The following is a 16,782-nucleotide window of genomic DNA, read 5'->3' on the forward strand; positions in this document are numbered from 1 at the left end:
GGCAGGTGGCTGGCTGGGGTTGGTGCAGCAGCGGCATTTGGTTTGCAAGTAAAACTATATGCATTAGGTGGATCAGCAAGTACTACTGAACTAGAAACCCCTCACCCTGCCCACCCCCTGTTACTGTTCTCACTGCCCTCCATGAGTTGGAAGGAGACTTTCTTAAGTAGGGAGGTCTTGCATTTTTTGATTGATCACTTTAAAAGGTTTATAGGTTGCCTTTTTAGAACAATCATCTCACTATCACTAAAATGCATCAATAGCAATACAGTGGTACCTCAGGTTACATACGCTTCAGGTTACATACGCTTCAGGTTACAGACTCCTCTAACCCAGAAATAGTGCTTCAGGTTAAGAACTTTGCTCAGGATAAGAACAGAAATCGGGCTCTGGTGGCGCAGCAGCAGCAGGAGGCCCCATTAGCTAAAGTGGTGCTTCAGGTTAAGAACAGTTTCAGGTTAAGTACGGACCTCTGGAACAAATTAAGTACTTAACCCGAGATACCACTGTAATTAAAATGTAGGAATAAAACTGCTCAACTTGATTACAAGCGGGTAAATAAACATAATGAAATACACTAAAACTAGTGTTGGACACATGGCCCAACTGTTCTAAATCAACTGCCAGCCTCACATTTAATCCCCAAGGGCCAGTCTTTAGAACTCATTCAAAAGATGTCTGTGAGGGGCCATTGCAGAAAAGGCACTGCTCCTTGTGCTTACCAGCCAAATGATTTTTACTGTTGAGCCTCCAACATAGATTTTAAGGGATGGGTAGGTTAGTATGGGTGCAGATGCCCCCAAAGTTAACTTGGTCCTAAATCAGGGCTTTAAATGGCAGCAAACGACATGGTGAGGCTGTGCTTCTCACTTGACTTCAGTCCAATTGAGTTGCTGCAGTATATTGGGATAGAGAGAGGGAGGGACACTGTGGCAACAAGGTTGGTATGGTGCAAACGTGGCATCAGTGCCAATCCAGCACTCCTGCTGGTGCATTTGCACTCTGCTGTGCTTGTTAACACAACGGCTTTGAACTGAGGCAAGATTTTGGAGGCTCCTCAGGCAATTTAGAATGGTGGTATAATTGGGGTTCCATTTGTGACAGCATAGTTTTCATATTTTTCCTTTTGGCTGTTTTGATTTTCAAAAAGTGCCTCTTCCCACCCTCACCCCACTCCCGGACTCCTCTTCAACACTCTTTCATTCCCAAAATGCATCCTTTCAGTTAGTAATTTCAACACATCTACTCCATCTTTCTTTCACTGAGTGGGTTCCAAGGCGGTTAACAATATATCATTACAATGTCATGAAGCATTTGCCTTTAAAAGCATCAAAAGCAAAACAAATTACCATTATATTTAATTGTTCCAATTAATTGCCAAATAGATGAACCTAATAATGACCACACATGTTTTAATGCAGGCAGAAATTGATAGAAATATTCAACAATTAAGATTGCTGTGAAGTTGTGATTGAGCCATAATAACAATTCACCAGGCAGAATTACCTACCCCTGACTAAGGCTGTAAGAAAGGAGGGGAACCCTCAGCAATGTCTCATGCAAAGATGCAGTGGAGGGTCTCAGTGGGCAAATGCTTCCCAGGAGCCTCTGAATAGTGAATGCCTGCATTTCTTGTGGCACCTTTGTGGTTGTGTTAAGACCAGAGTTTTGGATAAATGCACTTTACATGGGGCTACTTCGAGAAGTGACTTGGAAACTGGTGCAAAATGCAGCTGCCATTATGCTGGGGTGGGCGTTGGGAGGAAGCGGAAGGCCTGGACATGTGATACCACTTTTTCAACATAATTGAATGGAGTATGCTGGGATAGGGCCTGGCTGGCTAAGCTGAAAGTTGAAAGTGGAGCACCCAAAACTGGATGATGATGATGATGATGCAAGTCTTTAAAAAGAATAAGCTGTTTCATAGAGGGACATCCTGTCAGTGACTACTGGTAGCCAGGATAGCTAAGTGGTACTTCTGTATTCAGAGGATGCCTATCTCTGAACACAAGCCGCTGGGATGCGGGAATAGTAATGGGAGCACACTGTTGCATGTGAGGTTTCCGGAATCCGGAGGCACCTGGTTGTCTTCCCCACCTCCGGCCCCGCTGGAATTTTGATGTTGGACCAGATGGACATACCCCGCCAGATATAGCATCCAATACCTTTTTCTTCTTTTGCTCCTAAGTCACTGCCGCCTCCTTCCCTTGCGGAACAAAGGGAGGTCAGGAGGAAAAGAAAGAGCGGAAGGAAGGAGGAAATGTGGGGCGGGGAAAGGCAGAAAGAAGGAAGGAAGGAAGAGGAAGGAATGGAAGGAAGGGGGAAGGGAAGTCTGAAGAAAGAAAGAAGGGGGGAAAGGGGGCATGAAAGGAGAAATAGGAAGGAGGAAGAAGAAAGGGAAGAAGGAGGAACTTCTGCAGGAACAAGGAAGGAGAAGGAAATTGGATTTTGCTTTTCCGTGCTTGGAGCTTTTGCTCCTCTCCAGTTTTTCCTCCTCCTCCTTTTACCCTTTCCTTCTCTTCCTTGCCACTGAGTGACAGCGCCGCCTCTCCTCCGCCCGCCCGCCTGGCTCCTGGCAATTGATTCGTATGCGAAGGGGGTCCGCCTCGCGACGAGAGATGCGGCAGCAGCAGCAGCAGGAGTGGCGGCGGCGGCGGCTTCAAGAGCCCTCCAGCGCGGCCAGGCTTCTGCTGCTCGGCGCTGCCTTGGCGAACTGAGCGGGCAAAGGCAGCTCCCCCACCCTACCCAAGAGCCGAAGCCACTCACACACGCAAGCTCCTGGGGGAGAAGGACCTTTGCGGGAGTCGGCAGCAGCAGCAGCAACAGCATCCTGCAATCTCAAGCGAAGAAAGAAAAAAAGAAAGAAAGCACAGAGGAGACTCCCCTCCCTCTTCTGTGGCACCTTCCCTTCCTGCTCCCTTCCTTGTGCATCTTCTCCAGCGCTCAACTAGTTGGCGATACTGCTGCTGTTTTGCATCGCAGGTTCCAGCAGGGGCTGAGAGAGAGAGAGAGAGAGGAATATACAAAGCAACAGGCGCGTGCACGCTCTCCCCCTCCCCTCCACACAAACACACACACAAGCAGGCAGACCCAACAGAGCCTCTACCACCACCACCACATCATCCTCCAAACCAGCCACCCTAAAAAACCGCAAGCGGAGAGAGCCAGCGGATAAAAGAGGGAGCCAGAGAGCTAGAGAAGCGGTGCCTTTCCCTTGCCTCCTCCTCTCCTATAGCATGGTGGATGTATGGACAGTCTCACAGAGCAGAGGTTGACAGCTCCAAGCCTCCAAGCTCCACATCTGGAGCACTACAGTGTTCTGCACTGCACCATGACCTTGGATGTTCAGACGGTGGTGGTGTTCGCTGTCATCGTGGTGCTCCTGCTGGTCAATGTCGTCCTCATGTTCTTCTTGGGCACCCGTTGAATGGACTCTGGAGTGTGTTTTTTTTTTCCTTCCTTTTTTGATCTCTCTCTCTCTCTCCCCCCTTTCTCCTCCCCCCCCCCTTTTTCCTTTTATTTTTTGCTCCTGAGTTGGTGATGGTGGCAGCGAAGGAGGCGGCGGCAGCATACCACTAGCAAAACTCAAAACAAAACAAAACAAAAATCCCAAGTTTCCAAATTAACAAACAAAATCCATCCAGAGAGAAAGGGAGAGATTACACACACATAAAAGAGAGAGAGAGAAAGGAATTTCCTAACTGAGGGGGGAGAGCAGCTTTGAGAATCAACATGGCCTCGCTGTGATCTGTATGACGTTGGTATATTATCTCTCCCTAAATCTTTTGTCATGTCTTGTCTATTAAGTATGCCTGTAAGTGTATCTGCTTAATGCCCAGTTAATTCTATATTGATGGCTATAGATATACAGATATATATACACACACACACACTAAGCCAATGTCTCTGTGCCTACCTATCTAGGTAGACACAGAGTACTACTATAGCTCCATATCTCTGTCTATACTGAATTAATTCCTGCTTATATTTCTTGTTGTTTGCAAACGATCAGTGGGAGATAAATATTTCAAAGTGAAATGTGGGTTTGCATCATAATAATGAGCAAGGGATGCACTGCTAGTTTTTACATAGTGTGTGCATGTACATTTATTATTACTTCTTAAAGCAGAAAGAGGGCATTGGAATGTTTTAGCTTAATACCAAAATAAGGCTTGCTTTGTGCCAAGTAAGTGGGAATCAAATGCCTTTGCAAAGGAGATTGCAGGGCTGGAGAGAGTGCCCATTCAGCTTTGCATTTTCTTGATATATATTTAAGAGGTTTGAGAGGAAAGGAATGTCATTGAAAGCTTTAGTCAGCTATTGGGAAATAAGAGTGTGTGGGGGAGAGGTTTATTTTATTTGGTTGCCTTGGAAGTGTGATTTGAATCCTCAGACCTTCTGGCCCTCGTTTCAACCCTTTCAGATCTGCTTTTACACTGCTTATTCACAGCTGCTCCATTCAGCCCACTAGAAGCACAACCAGCTGGGCTTCGGCTATTAGTGTGCTTCCCATCTTTGCAGACTGGAGAAGCAAATGGAAGAGGTGTTTTGTTTCCTTTTAAAGCATGCTTCCCCCCTTTTTTTCTTTTTGAAGCCATATTTTCACAGTGACTTGGTCTGTCAAGGTGGATGGGGGAGTGGGGGTAGGGTGGGGAGAGGGGAAAAAAAAGCTTTATGCACCACTTAGATAACAAGATTCAAATATGGGTCGCTTAGGGTGACTTAATTCACATTGATTTCCTTGAGAATGAAGTGCTAAATTATGTTTTATGAGACTCTGGCAAAGAGGTGTCTTCCTAAAAAGAAAATGAAATTGTTCCATGAGAGATAGCTTTGCATGGCGCGGGGGTGGGGGTGGGGGTAATGAGGGATGCAGGTATGATGAAACAAAGTCAAAGTGGTACAAAATGTACCTTTGTGTCATATGTCTCCTGAAGCTGTGATATATATAGAAAGGGTATGGTTGATTGCAGTCTTCCCTGCTCTTTATTTATTTATTTGCAGGAAGAAACGGCACAGGCAATTTTATCTTGTTCTATTTGCTTACATCATGTCCATCCATTGCCGTGTGTGTGTGTGTGTCAGTGTAAGTGCTGGTGTCTGAAATGAATTAAAACACCAGCACATAATTTTACAAAGGTAGAAGTGCTGGTGTTTGAAAATAACTAAAACATGACCAAGTTGATAAAATCACAGAGAAAAAGAAAATAAAATTGGGTGGGAACACTGAGTGATTCTCGTTACCTATGGTTGCTTTGGCAAATTTAGGAATAGAAAATTCACTGACATTCACAACAAGTGTTAATATAGAAATACATTGTGATATCGCTTTTTATTCATAACCTATTGCTTGGATTTCCAGCTTTCCTGATTTCTTCCCTTCTCTCTTACTTGTAGCTTTAAGAGAAGGAACAGGTGTTATTGCATTCAAGTTTGGGTGGGTGGTCTTTAAAAATAAAATAAATATTCAGTGAGACAATTTGGCTTGGAATATTTCCCTCCCTGAGTATTTAGACACACAAGTTGGTGTCCCCTTAACACAGCAGCATTTAGCAGGGTTCTCTTTTCTTATCCAATGCCTCTTTCCAGGAAACAGGAGATTGTTATAATGAAGTTAATATCTTTCATTCATTCATCTGACATGAAGACTGAATGGTGGAACTAGGAGGGGCGGCGGAATGAGTTCTAAGAGGAAGAAATAAGATACATGGATTTTATTAGCATCTCAGAATGCTGCTTATTTCTCTGATGTTCAGTTTAGCCAAAACAAATAACTACAGGCAGCACTTGGCAACTGTCAAATTCCACCACCTGGATGAATCAGATTTCTCCATGTCCAGATGTTGGCAGTTTGCTCTATGCATGTGTGTGCATATGGATGTGTGAACACTTAGTATGCAAAGGATCTGTTTTCTTTTGGCATGGCTCTCATGACTCATTTTGATTACATCACTGGTGCTTTTTATTTATTCATTATTTTGGAGGTGCATTTAATCAAGCTTGAAGTACCTTTAGATGCTTTAATTTGGGGGTGCCTGTTAGTTTATAGCAACAGGCATATTATTTTGCTGATGCTGATACTCCTTGCCAGAGCAACAGATGCCTGAATTCTAAATTTTGTCTGGAATTCTGCAATTCAGAATCAGATCTCTCCCCCACCCCACCTCACCCCACCCCACCCCACACATAAAGAACAGTGGATGCCAGATTCAGACATTATGTCATGTCACCTGGAGTTTAAGGGTGGGGGGTGGAGATAGGAAACTTGAAGTGGGTTAAAATTGGGGGTGGATTTAAGATGTTAAAAGCCTTAATTCAATATTGTTTACTGTAAAAGACTTAATGAGTCTAATGGAACGGATTCAAAGGTAAAGCTGCCTAGGATTGCAGAAGAATTATTAGTAAATGCTTGCTGCATATGTTTTAAAGATAGGTACATTTTGAAAACAGCCCCATTGTTAATACTCTGCCTACTGATAGTGTGTTTGCCTGGAGTTGGCAGAGAACTCTGAGAGCAGCTGAACTTTGTGGTTAGCTGTGCAGATATAGTACTAAAAACAAAACAAGAACCAGCAACCCATGATACTTACTTGTACCCCAGTTTGCAGGGTGTTGGTTGGGTCCCTTCCTGCTGTAGTGTTATATGATTATATACATATATAGTATATAACTTAAAAGAAAGACCCACTGAGATCACTGAGACTTACGCACACATTAGTGTGTGCCGGACAAAACCGCAACTACAATTTTGCGTTTTGGGTTTGGTAACTTGGCTTGCTTGATGGGCAAAATAAGCCTTAAAGAGGGAGTGAGTATTTCCTCAGCTTTGAATAGGGGTGGAGAACCTGGTGCCCTCCAAATGTTGGACTCCAGCTCCCATAATTCCTGATTATTGGGCATGTTGGCTAGGGCTGATGGGAACTGAAGTCCCAACAACCAGAGAGCCACAAGTTCCCTATGTTGAGTTGTCATTATTTTTATAAGAGAGAATAGAGGTCAGTTTTGTAGGCAACGGCGTTCGGTTATGCTTTGTAGTCCTAGAAATGGGTGCTCCATACACCTGCTGCACAATATGTCACCCACCTGTCATGCAAATTTGAGCTATCCTGCTTTATGGCATCAGAAGCCCTCAAATTTTGCATCTGGTATTCAAACCACAAGACGGGGCAGAGGGGGATCTCGCCTCTCTGATCTTTTGTGATGATAGGTTCCCTTAGCTACAGCTTTAGGTGATACCAGGGGTGTCAAAATTTGGATACAGTTGACAATAGTCAAGGAGTGAGGCTTGTGTATTTCATCAATCCCCTCCACCTTATGTTTTCCCCCACCCCATAATTTGAGCACAGTTCCCCTCCTGGATGTATAGGAACCCTCCAACTTTGGCATTTCCCCTCCCCATAGACAAATCTGAGAGAGAAATCCTAGCAGCTGTGACCACATGTACTTTATAGATAAAAGTCTCAGATGCATTATTTTCTACAATATCCAAGAATAAAGCTATTGACTGTATCATAGCAACTCCTGCACCACTGTACTTTTTAAAAATAAAAAAGCATATTTCCTCCTGATCTGTAATCCACCACCTTAAAGCTCCAGGATCCTTTCAAGATAAGAGGAGCATTGACACATCTCTCCTCCCTCCCTCCCTCCTGATGCTCTGGATTGGGGGGGGGGCAGTCTCTCATGCCACCGCTGCTGATGCCAGACCCATTGGGCTTTCCTGGTGGCTAGTACATTGAATCCTTCCAGGCTGATAGGATAAATTATTTTTATTTATTCTTCTCTTCAAACTCTCCTTTATTTAAATTCCAGCTCCTCCCTCCCTCCTTCCCTCCCTCCCTCCTTCTCCATCCCCTCTCCCCCTTCATTCTGAATTTCACATGTCAAGTAAGAGGGAGGGGGAATAGGCGAGCTCTGGATATTTCTGACGCTGTTTTGGCCTTTTTTGCATGAGCATTTGAGGCTGAATAGCTACTTATTTATTCTCTTCCCTGCCCATCTCCCCACTTCAGTGGAGGGCAAGGGTAGCTAGGGAGCTTTCCCCTTCTTTCCCAGTTCAGACAGTGGCAGGAAAGCTTTACTGGATCCCAGTCTTTCTGACTGGAGGGGGCAGTGGGGAACCCGGCAGAGAGGTGCTTTCTTCTAACGTTTGTTAACAGCTGCATGCCTAACCTAATTCCTCCTCTTCCTCCGTCCCTGTCTCTTTTCATAATGTGGTTATATTTCTCTTTGGATCAGGTATTCTGTACACAGCCCAACTGCTGTGTATAATGAACGAAGGAAAATTGCCAAAAATCAATGTAAGTTTTCTTTTTTTAAACACCCCCCCCAATTTATTTTAAATTATTAGAACCCATAGTTTATGGTTCATTGTCTCGTCTTGTGCTGTCCTGTCCATTAAAAAAAAATGTAATGAATGCTAGTTGAGTGAAAATGCCTTTCCTTCATTTCTCTGGGTGAATGCTGCCTGCCTGCCTGCCTGCCTGCCTGCATGTATGGGTGTATTTGTGCATCTTTCTGCTTGCACTTCGCTTGTGTGTGCAATGGATTGTGAACAATGCCTCTATATGGAGCAAAAAACCCCAAAAAAGCACCGGAAAAGCTTTGATTCGATATGTTGCATTTACAGTGTGTCTCTTTTTGTGAGCTGAATTGGGTACCGTATTAATGTGCATCTCCATTAACTGGATATGAATGTAGCTGATGTATTAAAAGCATACTTAAAAACACTGCTAGTTGCTGGAACATAGCTGGTAATTCTGCTGAATGACTGATCTAATGGCCTGTTGTATTCAGTAGATTATGGGTTTTATGGTGGTTATTTTTAGCTGTTAAAACTGGAAGGTTATGCTACCTCTTCAATGCCTCATTTTGTTAGATGACCCAAAGCAATGCTTCCATGAGGTGAGGAGGTTGCCCTCACATTCTTATTGTAGGGTGAGTGGGGGGCTGGCTGTGAGAAATGCCTGATGAAATACCCTTCAGTTAGATGACACATGGCATTTAAAAACCAATGCAGATGCCTAAAATATGCTGGTGGCCAAGATCAGTTGAGGTAGATAAAGCTGTTTTTTTAGCATTCCTTTCTAAGGAAATGGTGTGCCGTAGTGTGAACTGCAGTGATTTATATGCTCCAGCCTAAAAATAGATGCTCTTAGAAGGAAGACTACTGAGGAAACCAGAAGAGGGCTTACGCGTCTCATTCGATGCACTGTAGACGGATTTCATGTGACACCTGACTTTCCTTTTAGAGAGGGGGGGTCGGGAGGGAATAGCATTTTATCTTCCATTTTAGAGAACCCGGAGACAACTGGGATTTCTCTTAGCCCTCCTCCTTTTCCATGTTGAGTACATTGCTTTTAAATCCTCCCATGCTAGCTGTACTGCATGCAACATATATCTCCCCCAACCCATTTCTAAAAATAATACTGCCTTCTGCTTTATTGAGCACCATTATCTCTAGCATTCACAGGGCAAGCAAATAGGCCAACAGAGAATCCCTCGTTTCATTGATGACTTGTGTTACATTGGTGAGCAGGCAGCTTTATCATTAGTGCAGTGCAACTGCATGTTGGCTCAGGAGTAGGACCAGCTATGCTCAATGTGGCTTACTCCTAGGTAGGCATACACAGAATTGCAGCCCAAGAGGCAAGAAGGCTCAGTCTTTATTAAATACAAGTACTGAGATTTAGGTCGCATTCGTGGTTAAGGCACTTGACAAAAGTCTGGATTAGTGTTTGTCATTTGTAAGGCTGGGTTTTTGGCTAAGCTGAGCCCCAAGGAGATCTAGCTTCTATATATAAGTTTTTAAAGGCAGCTAACGGTAAATCTGACACTTGTGTTTTGTATGTGTTTTACTTCTTGGAGTTTCATCTTTATTTGCAAAATTGCAAGTAGATTTCAAAAGTTTTCTGACTTGCTTTGGACCAAATAGCTCTCTTTCAAGGGTAGCCTTCAAAATTTTTTTTTAAAAATGAATGGTTCAACTGTCTGCTGTGAGATGGAAACAAAAGCAAAAAAAGAAGAGTTGTGTATTAATTTAAAGTTTGCATTAATGGAGTTGCTAAAATGAATCTAAGAGCTTTTTCTGTAACTACCTTGGTTTTGTACAATGGGGTGCCATGAATACACTTCTAGATAAATATGGGGTCATATTCACCCGCTCTCACCTTCATGTAAGATCTCTATCCTGTAGTGTGCAGTTGGGCCTAGGCCTAGTATATCATGGTAAATACAATAATTATCATCACTTTACTACATTCAAGCTAGCCAGTTTCCAGTTGTTCAGAAGGATGAAATGTCTGTTTCCACTGCACCGGTATATAGATATAGCACAGTATCCGATTAAGAACTCAGAATAGACCCTTGGAAATCAATGGCATTAAGGTGGTCATGACTGACAAGTCCATTGATTTCCAAGGGTCTACCCTGAATACAAGGTATCTGGATACAGGCCATGACCATTAATAATAGCATACTGCTGTAATGTCACCATACAGTGTGGAGATTGACAATGTGACATAATGAAAAAGTTAGAGTCTCTGTCTCAAGGAGATTCCAATCTGTATGATGCCAGAAGTAGAATGCGTAAAAAGGGGAAGGGAAGAGTAAGAGGGAACAGATCCAGACAAACTGCAGTTACATGTAACTTAGGCTTTAGCTGGATTGTACGCAGTGTTTGCATCACAGTTGTTTTCATAAGATGGGTTGCTACTAATGCAACTCAACTGACCTTTTTCCACTGCAAATCTGTGCACCATTATTTGGGAATGAATCCTATTTGAAATCAATGGGATTTACTTCTGAGAAAGCATGAACTGGATTGTTCTGTATGTGTCTGAGCATGTTTGGTTTGGAAGTCTCATGGAAACCAGGCTGATAATTAGGTATCCGGGCTCATCCATTTCTAGTCTTATCTAGGATACCTCAAATTTAGCCTTCCCTCCTGCTTTTTTAAAGTGATGTTTCCAGGATAAAAAAAAAAAACCAAGATCCAGGAAATTTAGGTACATGAAATATGTGCAGGGAGCACCTTCCACCACTGAGCAGATATTTTTGGAACATTATTAGTGTGTTTGAATTCAGGGTGTGTTTTTTACAAAATGTTGTTGACTAGTCAAGAGACTTAGATATTCATTAACATAAAAGGTGGAGCGTCTCAAGAAAAAGCATTAAGCTTTACTGATTCCTGTCTGTAATAGTTTAGGTTCAGTACTCAACCAAATATATGAGAATGTGTCCTCCAGCTGGGCTCTTTTTTCCTTACTTAAAAGGGGTCAGCCACAGCCCTGTTTTCACTTTAGCTGTAAGGCTACCAAAGCTCTCAGATTAAGCTGCATTTGATCCTGGTCAGTATTTGGGCAGACAAGGACCGAAGAGACTGCTCTGCACTGTGTTGAAAATTTGGGAGGTAGCCTTCCTCTGTCTGAGCTGGTATGAAGAGAATATTCGGGATTAAGGTGAGCAGGACTTCTTAATTCTCATAGAAATACTTATAACTACGTTTCTCCTTGTTTCAGCATTCCTCAGGATCACAATAAACCTGCTAGAGATTCCTCTGGCATCTGACTTAGGCCAGCAAATGTATTTTCCTACATGTCCCAACAGCGCTGACTTACTGGGGGAAATGCTATTACTTTGCAAAAATAATAAATAAAAACAAATCACCATAAATTCCGTATGTAACGGAAAGTGTGGGCACTGTCGTTCTGTGCTCATAATTTGATGAACGAGTTTGCTGTTTAATCTTGAACAAACTGTGCTGGTCTCCCCAGAGGTGGATGCTTCTCTGTAGTAGTGAATGAAAGAATTCTGCTTTATATATCTGAGTGTGAAAGGCAGCACCTCATCGGAATATAAGTGTTGTTCTGCTTTTCTCTAGTGTTGTTTAGTCCTCGTTTGGTGCTGTTTTTAAAGGGAGTTTTTAAAGAATCCAATGCTCTTTACAATGTTCTTACCCTTCACCTTTATTGTATTGAGGTATTTATTGTAAACGCTTCCGCGGTTCCGTTTGAGGGCCAAAAGATAGTTTATAATTTATTTATAAATATAAATACGTAAATAAAAGACTAGGCTGTATTTGCTGTTATATTTCAGGAAGAGACTAAGAGCAGGCTCTCAATGCTGATCTTTTTAAAATGACATGTTATTCATAGTACATTATTATGCCATTTGTCGCTGACCTGGAAGGCATTTCTCACTGAGCTATGCTTCTGGCAATCTTTCGGATGCTCACTGCTGAACAACGGCAAATCTAGAAATCTCTATTTTTCTGGGTTTTCTGTTGTGATAACTCTGATATATTTACATGGGCATCTTTTTGGTTCCCTGTGGAAGGCAGGTGCCTGCTGTTCAATGACTCCTTTCCTTTGGCTCCAAGTCCTTGAATGCACAATGTCCTTTGTTTAGTGGGCCACCTAACAGGCAGCTGTGAAAATGATTCTGATGGTGTCACCAAGACTTCAGGAGAGAATTTGCCTGCTGGAAAGGAATGAGATTAAAACACACACACAACTTCTTTATGAGCAACAATAATAGGGTTATTACAATTGCATGGACTATGCAATGAGCTATCTTAGGCCCAGTATGGGGATCGGAGAGGAATTAGTTTTGGTTTGCGTTTTAATACAAACTGACCTAGTTTGCATTTTGCAAACCAAGACATGAAAAACAACACAGCTGTCCTTTGAAATTTGTGCATATCAGAATTTTATGATGCAATTTGTCAATTAAAACAATGTATACAAAATTGCATATATTAGGGAGATGTGTGAGCAGGCGTATATATTAGTGGAAGTGGCATTGAAAAATGCATTAGAGGAAAAGGCTTGCAAAAATGTACATAGGCAGAATTGTGTACAAAAGTGTTTATATCAGGAGGCGTGTGCATGAAAATGCACATGAATTTTTGTTTATGATTCCCTCTTCTCCAATCATAAACAGAAGCAGAAAATGGGTAAACTGAATTTAAGACTGGAAAAATGAGAATCTGAAATTGATAGATTCTTCCATTCCTAGCCCAGACTCCCTGCTGACTCCCTGCAAACTATGTTTTGTAAATTGGGAGCCAGCCTTAAGACCTTGCACTCTGCACTTCCTTCTTTCTCTCGCTCATAAAACCCCCTTCCCTTTGCTTCTTAGTTTTAATCTCTGGTGTAACACTGCACACTCAAGGTATCCAAAGTTAATTTTAACCATGGTTTCTTCTTAATCAGATTTGGCAAACACATGCTTATATATGAGTTCAGTCCGTGGTTTCTGAGTAAACCATGGTTTACTTAACCACAATATGCATTAAGTATGGTTTGACTCAGTGCTAATGTATCGCTAAACCACAGTCAACTATGGAAGGGGAAGGAGAATTCATGGTATGGAAGGCGAGAGAAGGATACATTCTTGTTAGTGAGTCTGGAGGGAGCCACATACATGGCCCTAGTTTTATTTGTACATGCTAATTTGTTTTCAGTGGGTGTAAGGTAAAGTGGGACATTGGCTTTAGGACTGAACAAGAATGCTAAATACAAAGTGGAGCTGGCGCAGGGCTCTGTTGCCACTAATGTGACATACAAATTCAAGAAATAAATCGCTTGTCACCCCAGATTTTTAAATTTCTTTTTAAGGTATGCTGCTAAGCAGCTACACTTGTATTCTGAGCTATGCACACAGAAATGGTTTTGACATATCAAGTGCCCCTGCTATGTGAACAAGATTGAAGATTTGCTCCTAAGAGGATTATTTCAATAATTCTTATAGACTAGATTTTTCCATGTTAATTTTTCTGGGCTTTGTCTCATTCGGTCCCACCAATCAGTATTTATTTGCCAAGCAATATTTAGATGCCTGTGTTTTTCACAATTGTTACTATTCTAATGTGGGGTTGGTAACGATGTTGATGATGATGATGATAATGATGAATTATTTGATGCCTGCAAGTATGCAGCTCGGGCAGTCTGTGGTTCATGCCGCACAAGCAAAGCATTTCAAGGCAACACTCACGGCTAAGCCCCAGAGCGTAGCCACAAATTTGCTGGGGCCACAGTGTTGCTCCCATCACAACTGATGTTCTGTGCTTCCTCTTCACATATCAGAAGTTTGAAGGATTCTTGGTTGCACTCCCTTTCTCTTTCTAGGGAGCCCCTTTACCGAAGTCTGCACACAGCCTTCGCAAAAGAGAGAGATAAATAATCATTGAGCCATTAATAGCTACAGTATTGACCCTTCCCTTTGCAGTTAGCAGTGATAACTTATGAGTAAATGCAAGTTATTATTCTGTCTTCATTGCATTGTCTGGTCCTCAAAATGCATGAGGGAAGTGGAGATTCATGCTGAATCTAGTGCCCTGATACTGTATCAGTGTAGTTTGATTCACATTGCAAGGGTTGCGGCCAGTGCTTTTTTTTTCTGGGGGCATACATGGGGACGCATACCCCTAAACATAAGTTTGGCCTCATTGAGGGACAGTATTTCAATATGAGTAGGTAAATGAGAGTACCTATATCTATATAGATATAGATATAGATATGAAAAAAGCACCAGTTGTGGCTATCAGATGCTCTGATAGATTGGTTAAGAGTGTGGGCTGTGAGCCAGGAATTCCTTGGTTCAAGTCCTCTCCTGAGCCATGAAATTGACAAGAGGCCTGAGGCAGGCTGATACTTTTCCCTCCCCACTTTTGCAACAAGGGGATAGTATCACCTACCTTAATGTGTTGTTGTTAGTGTTTCTGTCAGTGTCTGACAAGTTCTTTCTGGGCACTTCAGAACAGCTCTAAATCAGGAATGGGGAGTACTGTACTTTTTAAGCTGAGGGCTTCATTAACCAGTAACAAGTTATTGAGTGGAGCCAGATCCAAACATGGATAGGGATAGATAAACATCTATACACATGCACACCTCATACACACTCTCTCTCCATTCAAACTGAAGCATATTATTGAACTCTTACTAACTCCACTAAAATTGTACCTTCAATTTTCTCCATAGATAATTTAAAAAACCAATGTTTGTTAAAAAAAAGAAACAAGCTCCCCAACATTCTTTATGTGTTCTGAATGTGCAGAAGGCAAAAATAACTCACAAATTCCAGAAGAAATATGCAAAATAAAGGTGCACAGCTCAACTGCCTTACAGCTATTAAAGCCTCAACCTTCAAATGCAATTGCACCCTAAAAATTCCATTCATGCAGTTGCAAAATTCATGGACAACATTTGCATTTTTGCAAGGAACATAATTCTACCTGTCTCTGCTAAGACATTTCCCCTCTGCTTCGATTTTCTAGCAGATGAAGGAGCAGCAGTTGCTCTTTTTGCACAACATTAAAGTCCTTGCTGAACAGCTGCTGAGTGGGAGGGGACCAAGAGGGCCTGATGAAATCTGGCCATGCAGTGGGAGTTCCCTATCCTTGGTTTAAATATAAATATTAGGTGTGAGCATTTTTGCAAGCATATTTACTTATTTACATAGCACCATCAGTGTGCATAGCAACTTACCGAGTACAATAGGATAGGTCTCTGCCCTGATGAACTTGCAAGGAAAGGAATTGAATGCACATGGCAGTTATATGTGCTTAGGGTTAGTTGCAGTAGGAACAAGGAAGTTATACCAAAGTTGGGTTTGGGGGAATGTTCTGAAGGAACACAATCAGGCAAGTGATCTGAAAGACAGTTCCAACAGAAGCAGCTTGTCACAACTGGGTCACTTCTGCTTACCAGGAGAGGGGGGGGGGGAGAGGTGGTGAGGATTTGTGGTGCAAATCGTAGAATCATAGAACTATAGATCTGGAAGGGACCCTAAGGGTCATCTGGTCCAACCCCCTGCAATGCAGGGATCACAGCTAAAGAATCTGGCACTCTTGGCAATGCATTTAAATTGCACAAGCTAGCATGCAACGCTCCTCCTCCCAGTAAACAACAGCAACCCACCTGCCATGTATCTTAACGTAACAACTCTGCCCTACCCAGCGAGTTGTTTCTGAGTTCCAAATGAATAGGGGCAGCAAGGAAGAAAAGTCTTTGGAGGAACTTTGAAATGAGAAAATATATTGGAGGGAAATTTGCATTTGAATTAGAAATATATTGCCCCCAATCCAACAAAGGAGAGATTTTCAAGCAGCAGGTTTTGCCACATGGTGCTGGGGTGGGATGAGATCTGCTTCTGCCTTGCAGTGCTCCTTGAACCCATTGAACTGGCTGTATATCTGGGTGCACATTCTAGTCCAAATGCAGGTCACTGATTGTTGCATGTATGACGAATAGAGGCCTTGATCCATGCCGTTAACTTTTGGAAACTTCTTGGCCTGTTTTTAGTGATAGGGTTGTTGTTAATGGCACCCATGATTTCATACCCTCCAGGTGCTTTGAAAATGCCGGGACCGTCCCTGAAAACCCTCTAGCCACCACAGCTTCTCACAGTGTCACTGGTCTCAAAATCCCAAGGGACCTTCAGTAAAGCATTTCAGTCTATTACCAGAAGTTCATATCTCTGTGTCCCTCAAACACATTTCTTAGATCTATGCCTCCCTCTTCCCCACCCACTCAATAAGTCTCACTTCCAGTTGGAGGAGAGGGACGTGTAAACAGCATATAACTTTGCATTGGGGCTTGCAAGCCTCAGTTATCTTGAGTCCTTTCCCTTTCCACGTGCTATTAAAAAATATTTATGCTCCAGCTGCAAACCTTTTCAAATAAGCATAACTTTTGGTTTTTTAAAAAGAGACTGGTTACTTGTCCTTCTGCTTCTGTTTTGTGAGATGGGCACGCAGCTGGTATGCACATTGTTTTTTTC

The 16,782-nt window shown here is 42.5% G+C and overlaps 2 protein-coding genes across 12 annotated transcripts in view; both read left to right on the forward strand.

Moving 5' to 3' along the window:
• The window catches only part of ARHGEF9 (Cdc42 guanine nucleotide exchange factor 9), a 282,117-nt gene that overhangs the window by 150,730 nt on the left and 114,605 nt on the right, over positions 1-16,782 (forward strand). The window contains exons 1-2 of one of the 10 annotated variants that reach the window (XM_081846910.1): positions 3,712-3,750; positions 8,239-8,300. The exons of 4 other annotated variants lie outside the window; for them this stretch is intronic. In XM_081846910.1, coding sequence (XP_081703036.1) covers positions 8,271-8,300 — 30 coding nt within the window. In that variant the 5' untranslated portion in view covers positions 3,712-3,750; positions 8,239-8,270. Of the gene's footprint in view, positions 1-3,422; positions 3,762-8,238; positions 8,301-11,351; positions 11,460-16,782 lie in introns of those variants that run through there. 5 more of the 10 variants (XM_081846908.1, XM_081846909.1, XM_081846911.1 and 2 more) reach the window with 5 other exon arrangements.
• Positions 2,097-16,782, forward strand: part of LOC309333604 (uncharacterized protein) — a 54,817-nt gene continuing 40,131 nt past the window's right edge. The window contains exons 1-2 of one of the 2 annotated variants that reach the window (XR_014152577.1): positions 2,097-3,439; positions 8,239-8,300. Coding sequence is in view for 1 of the 2 variants with exons in the window: in XM_081847340.1 (XP_081703466.1) it covers positions 3,248-3,427 (180 nt within the window). In the remaining variant the exon portion in view is untranslated. The remainder of the gene's footprint in view (positions 3,440-8,238; positions 8,301-16,782) is intronic. The other variant, XM_081847340.1, reaches the window with a different exon arrangement.

This window comes from Podarcis erhardii (genome assembly GCF_964252035.2).
Source record: "Podarcis erhardii genome assembly, chromosome: Z".
Taxonomy (NCBI): domain Eukaryota; kingdom Metazoa; phylum Chordata; class Lepidosauria; order Squamata; family Lacertidae; genus Podarcis; species Podarcis erhardii.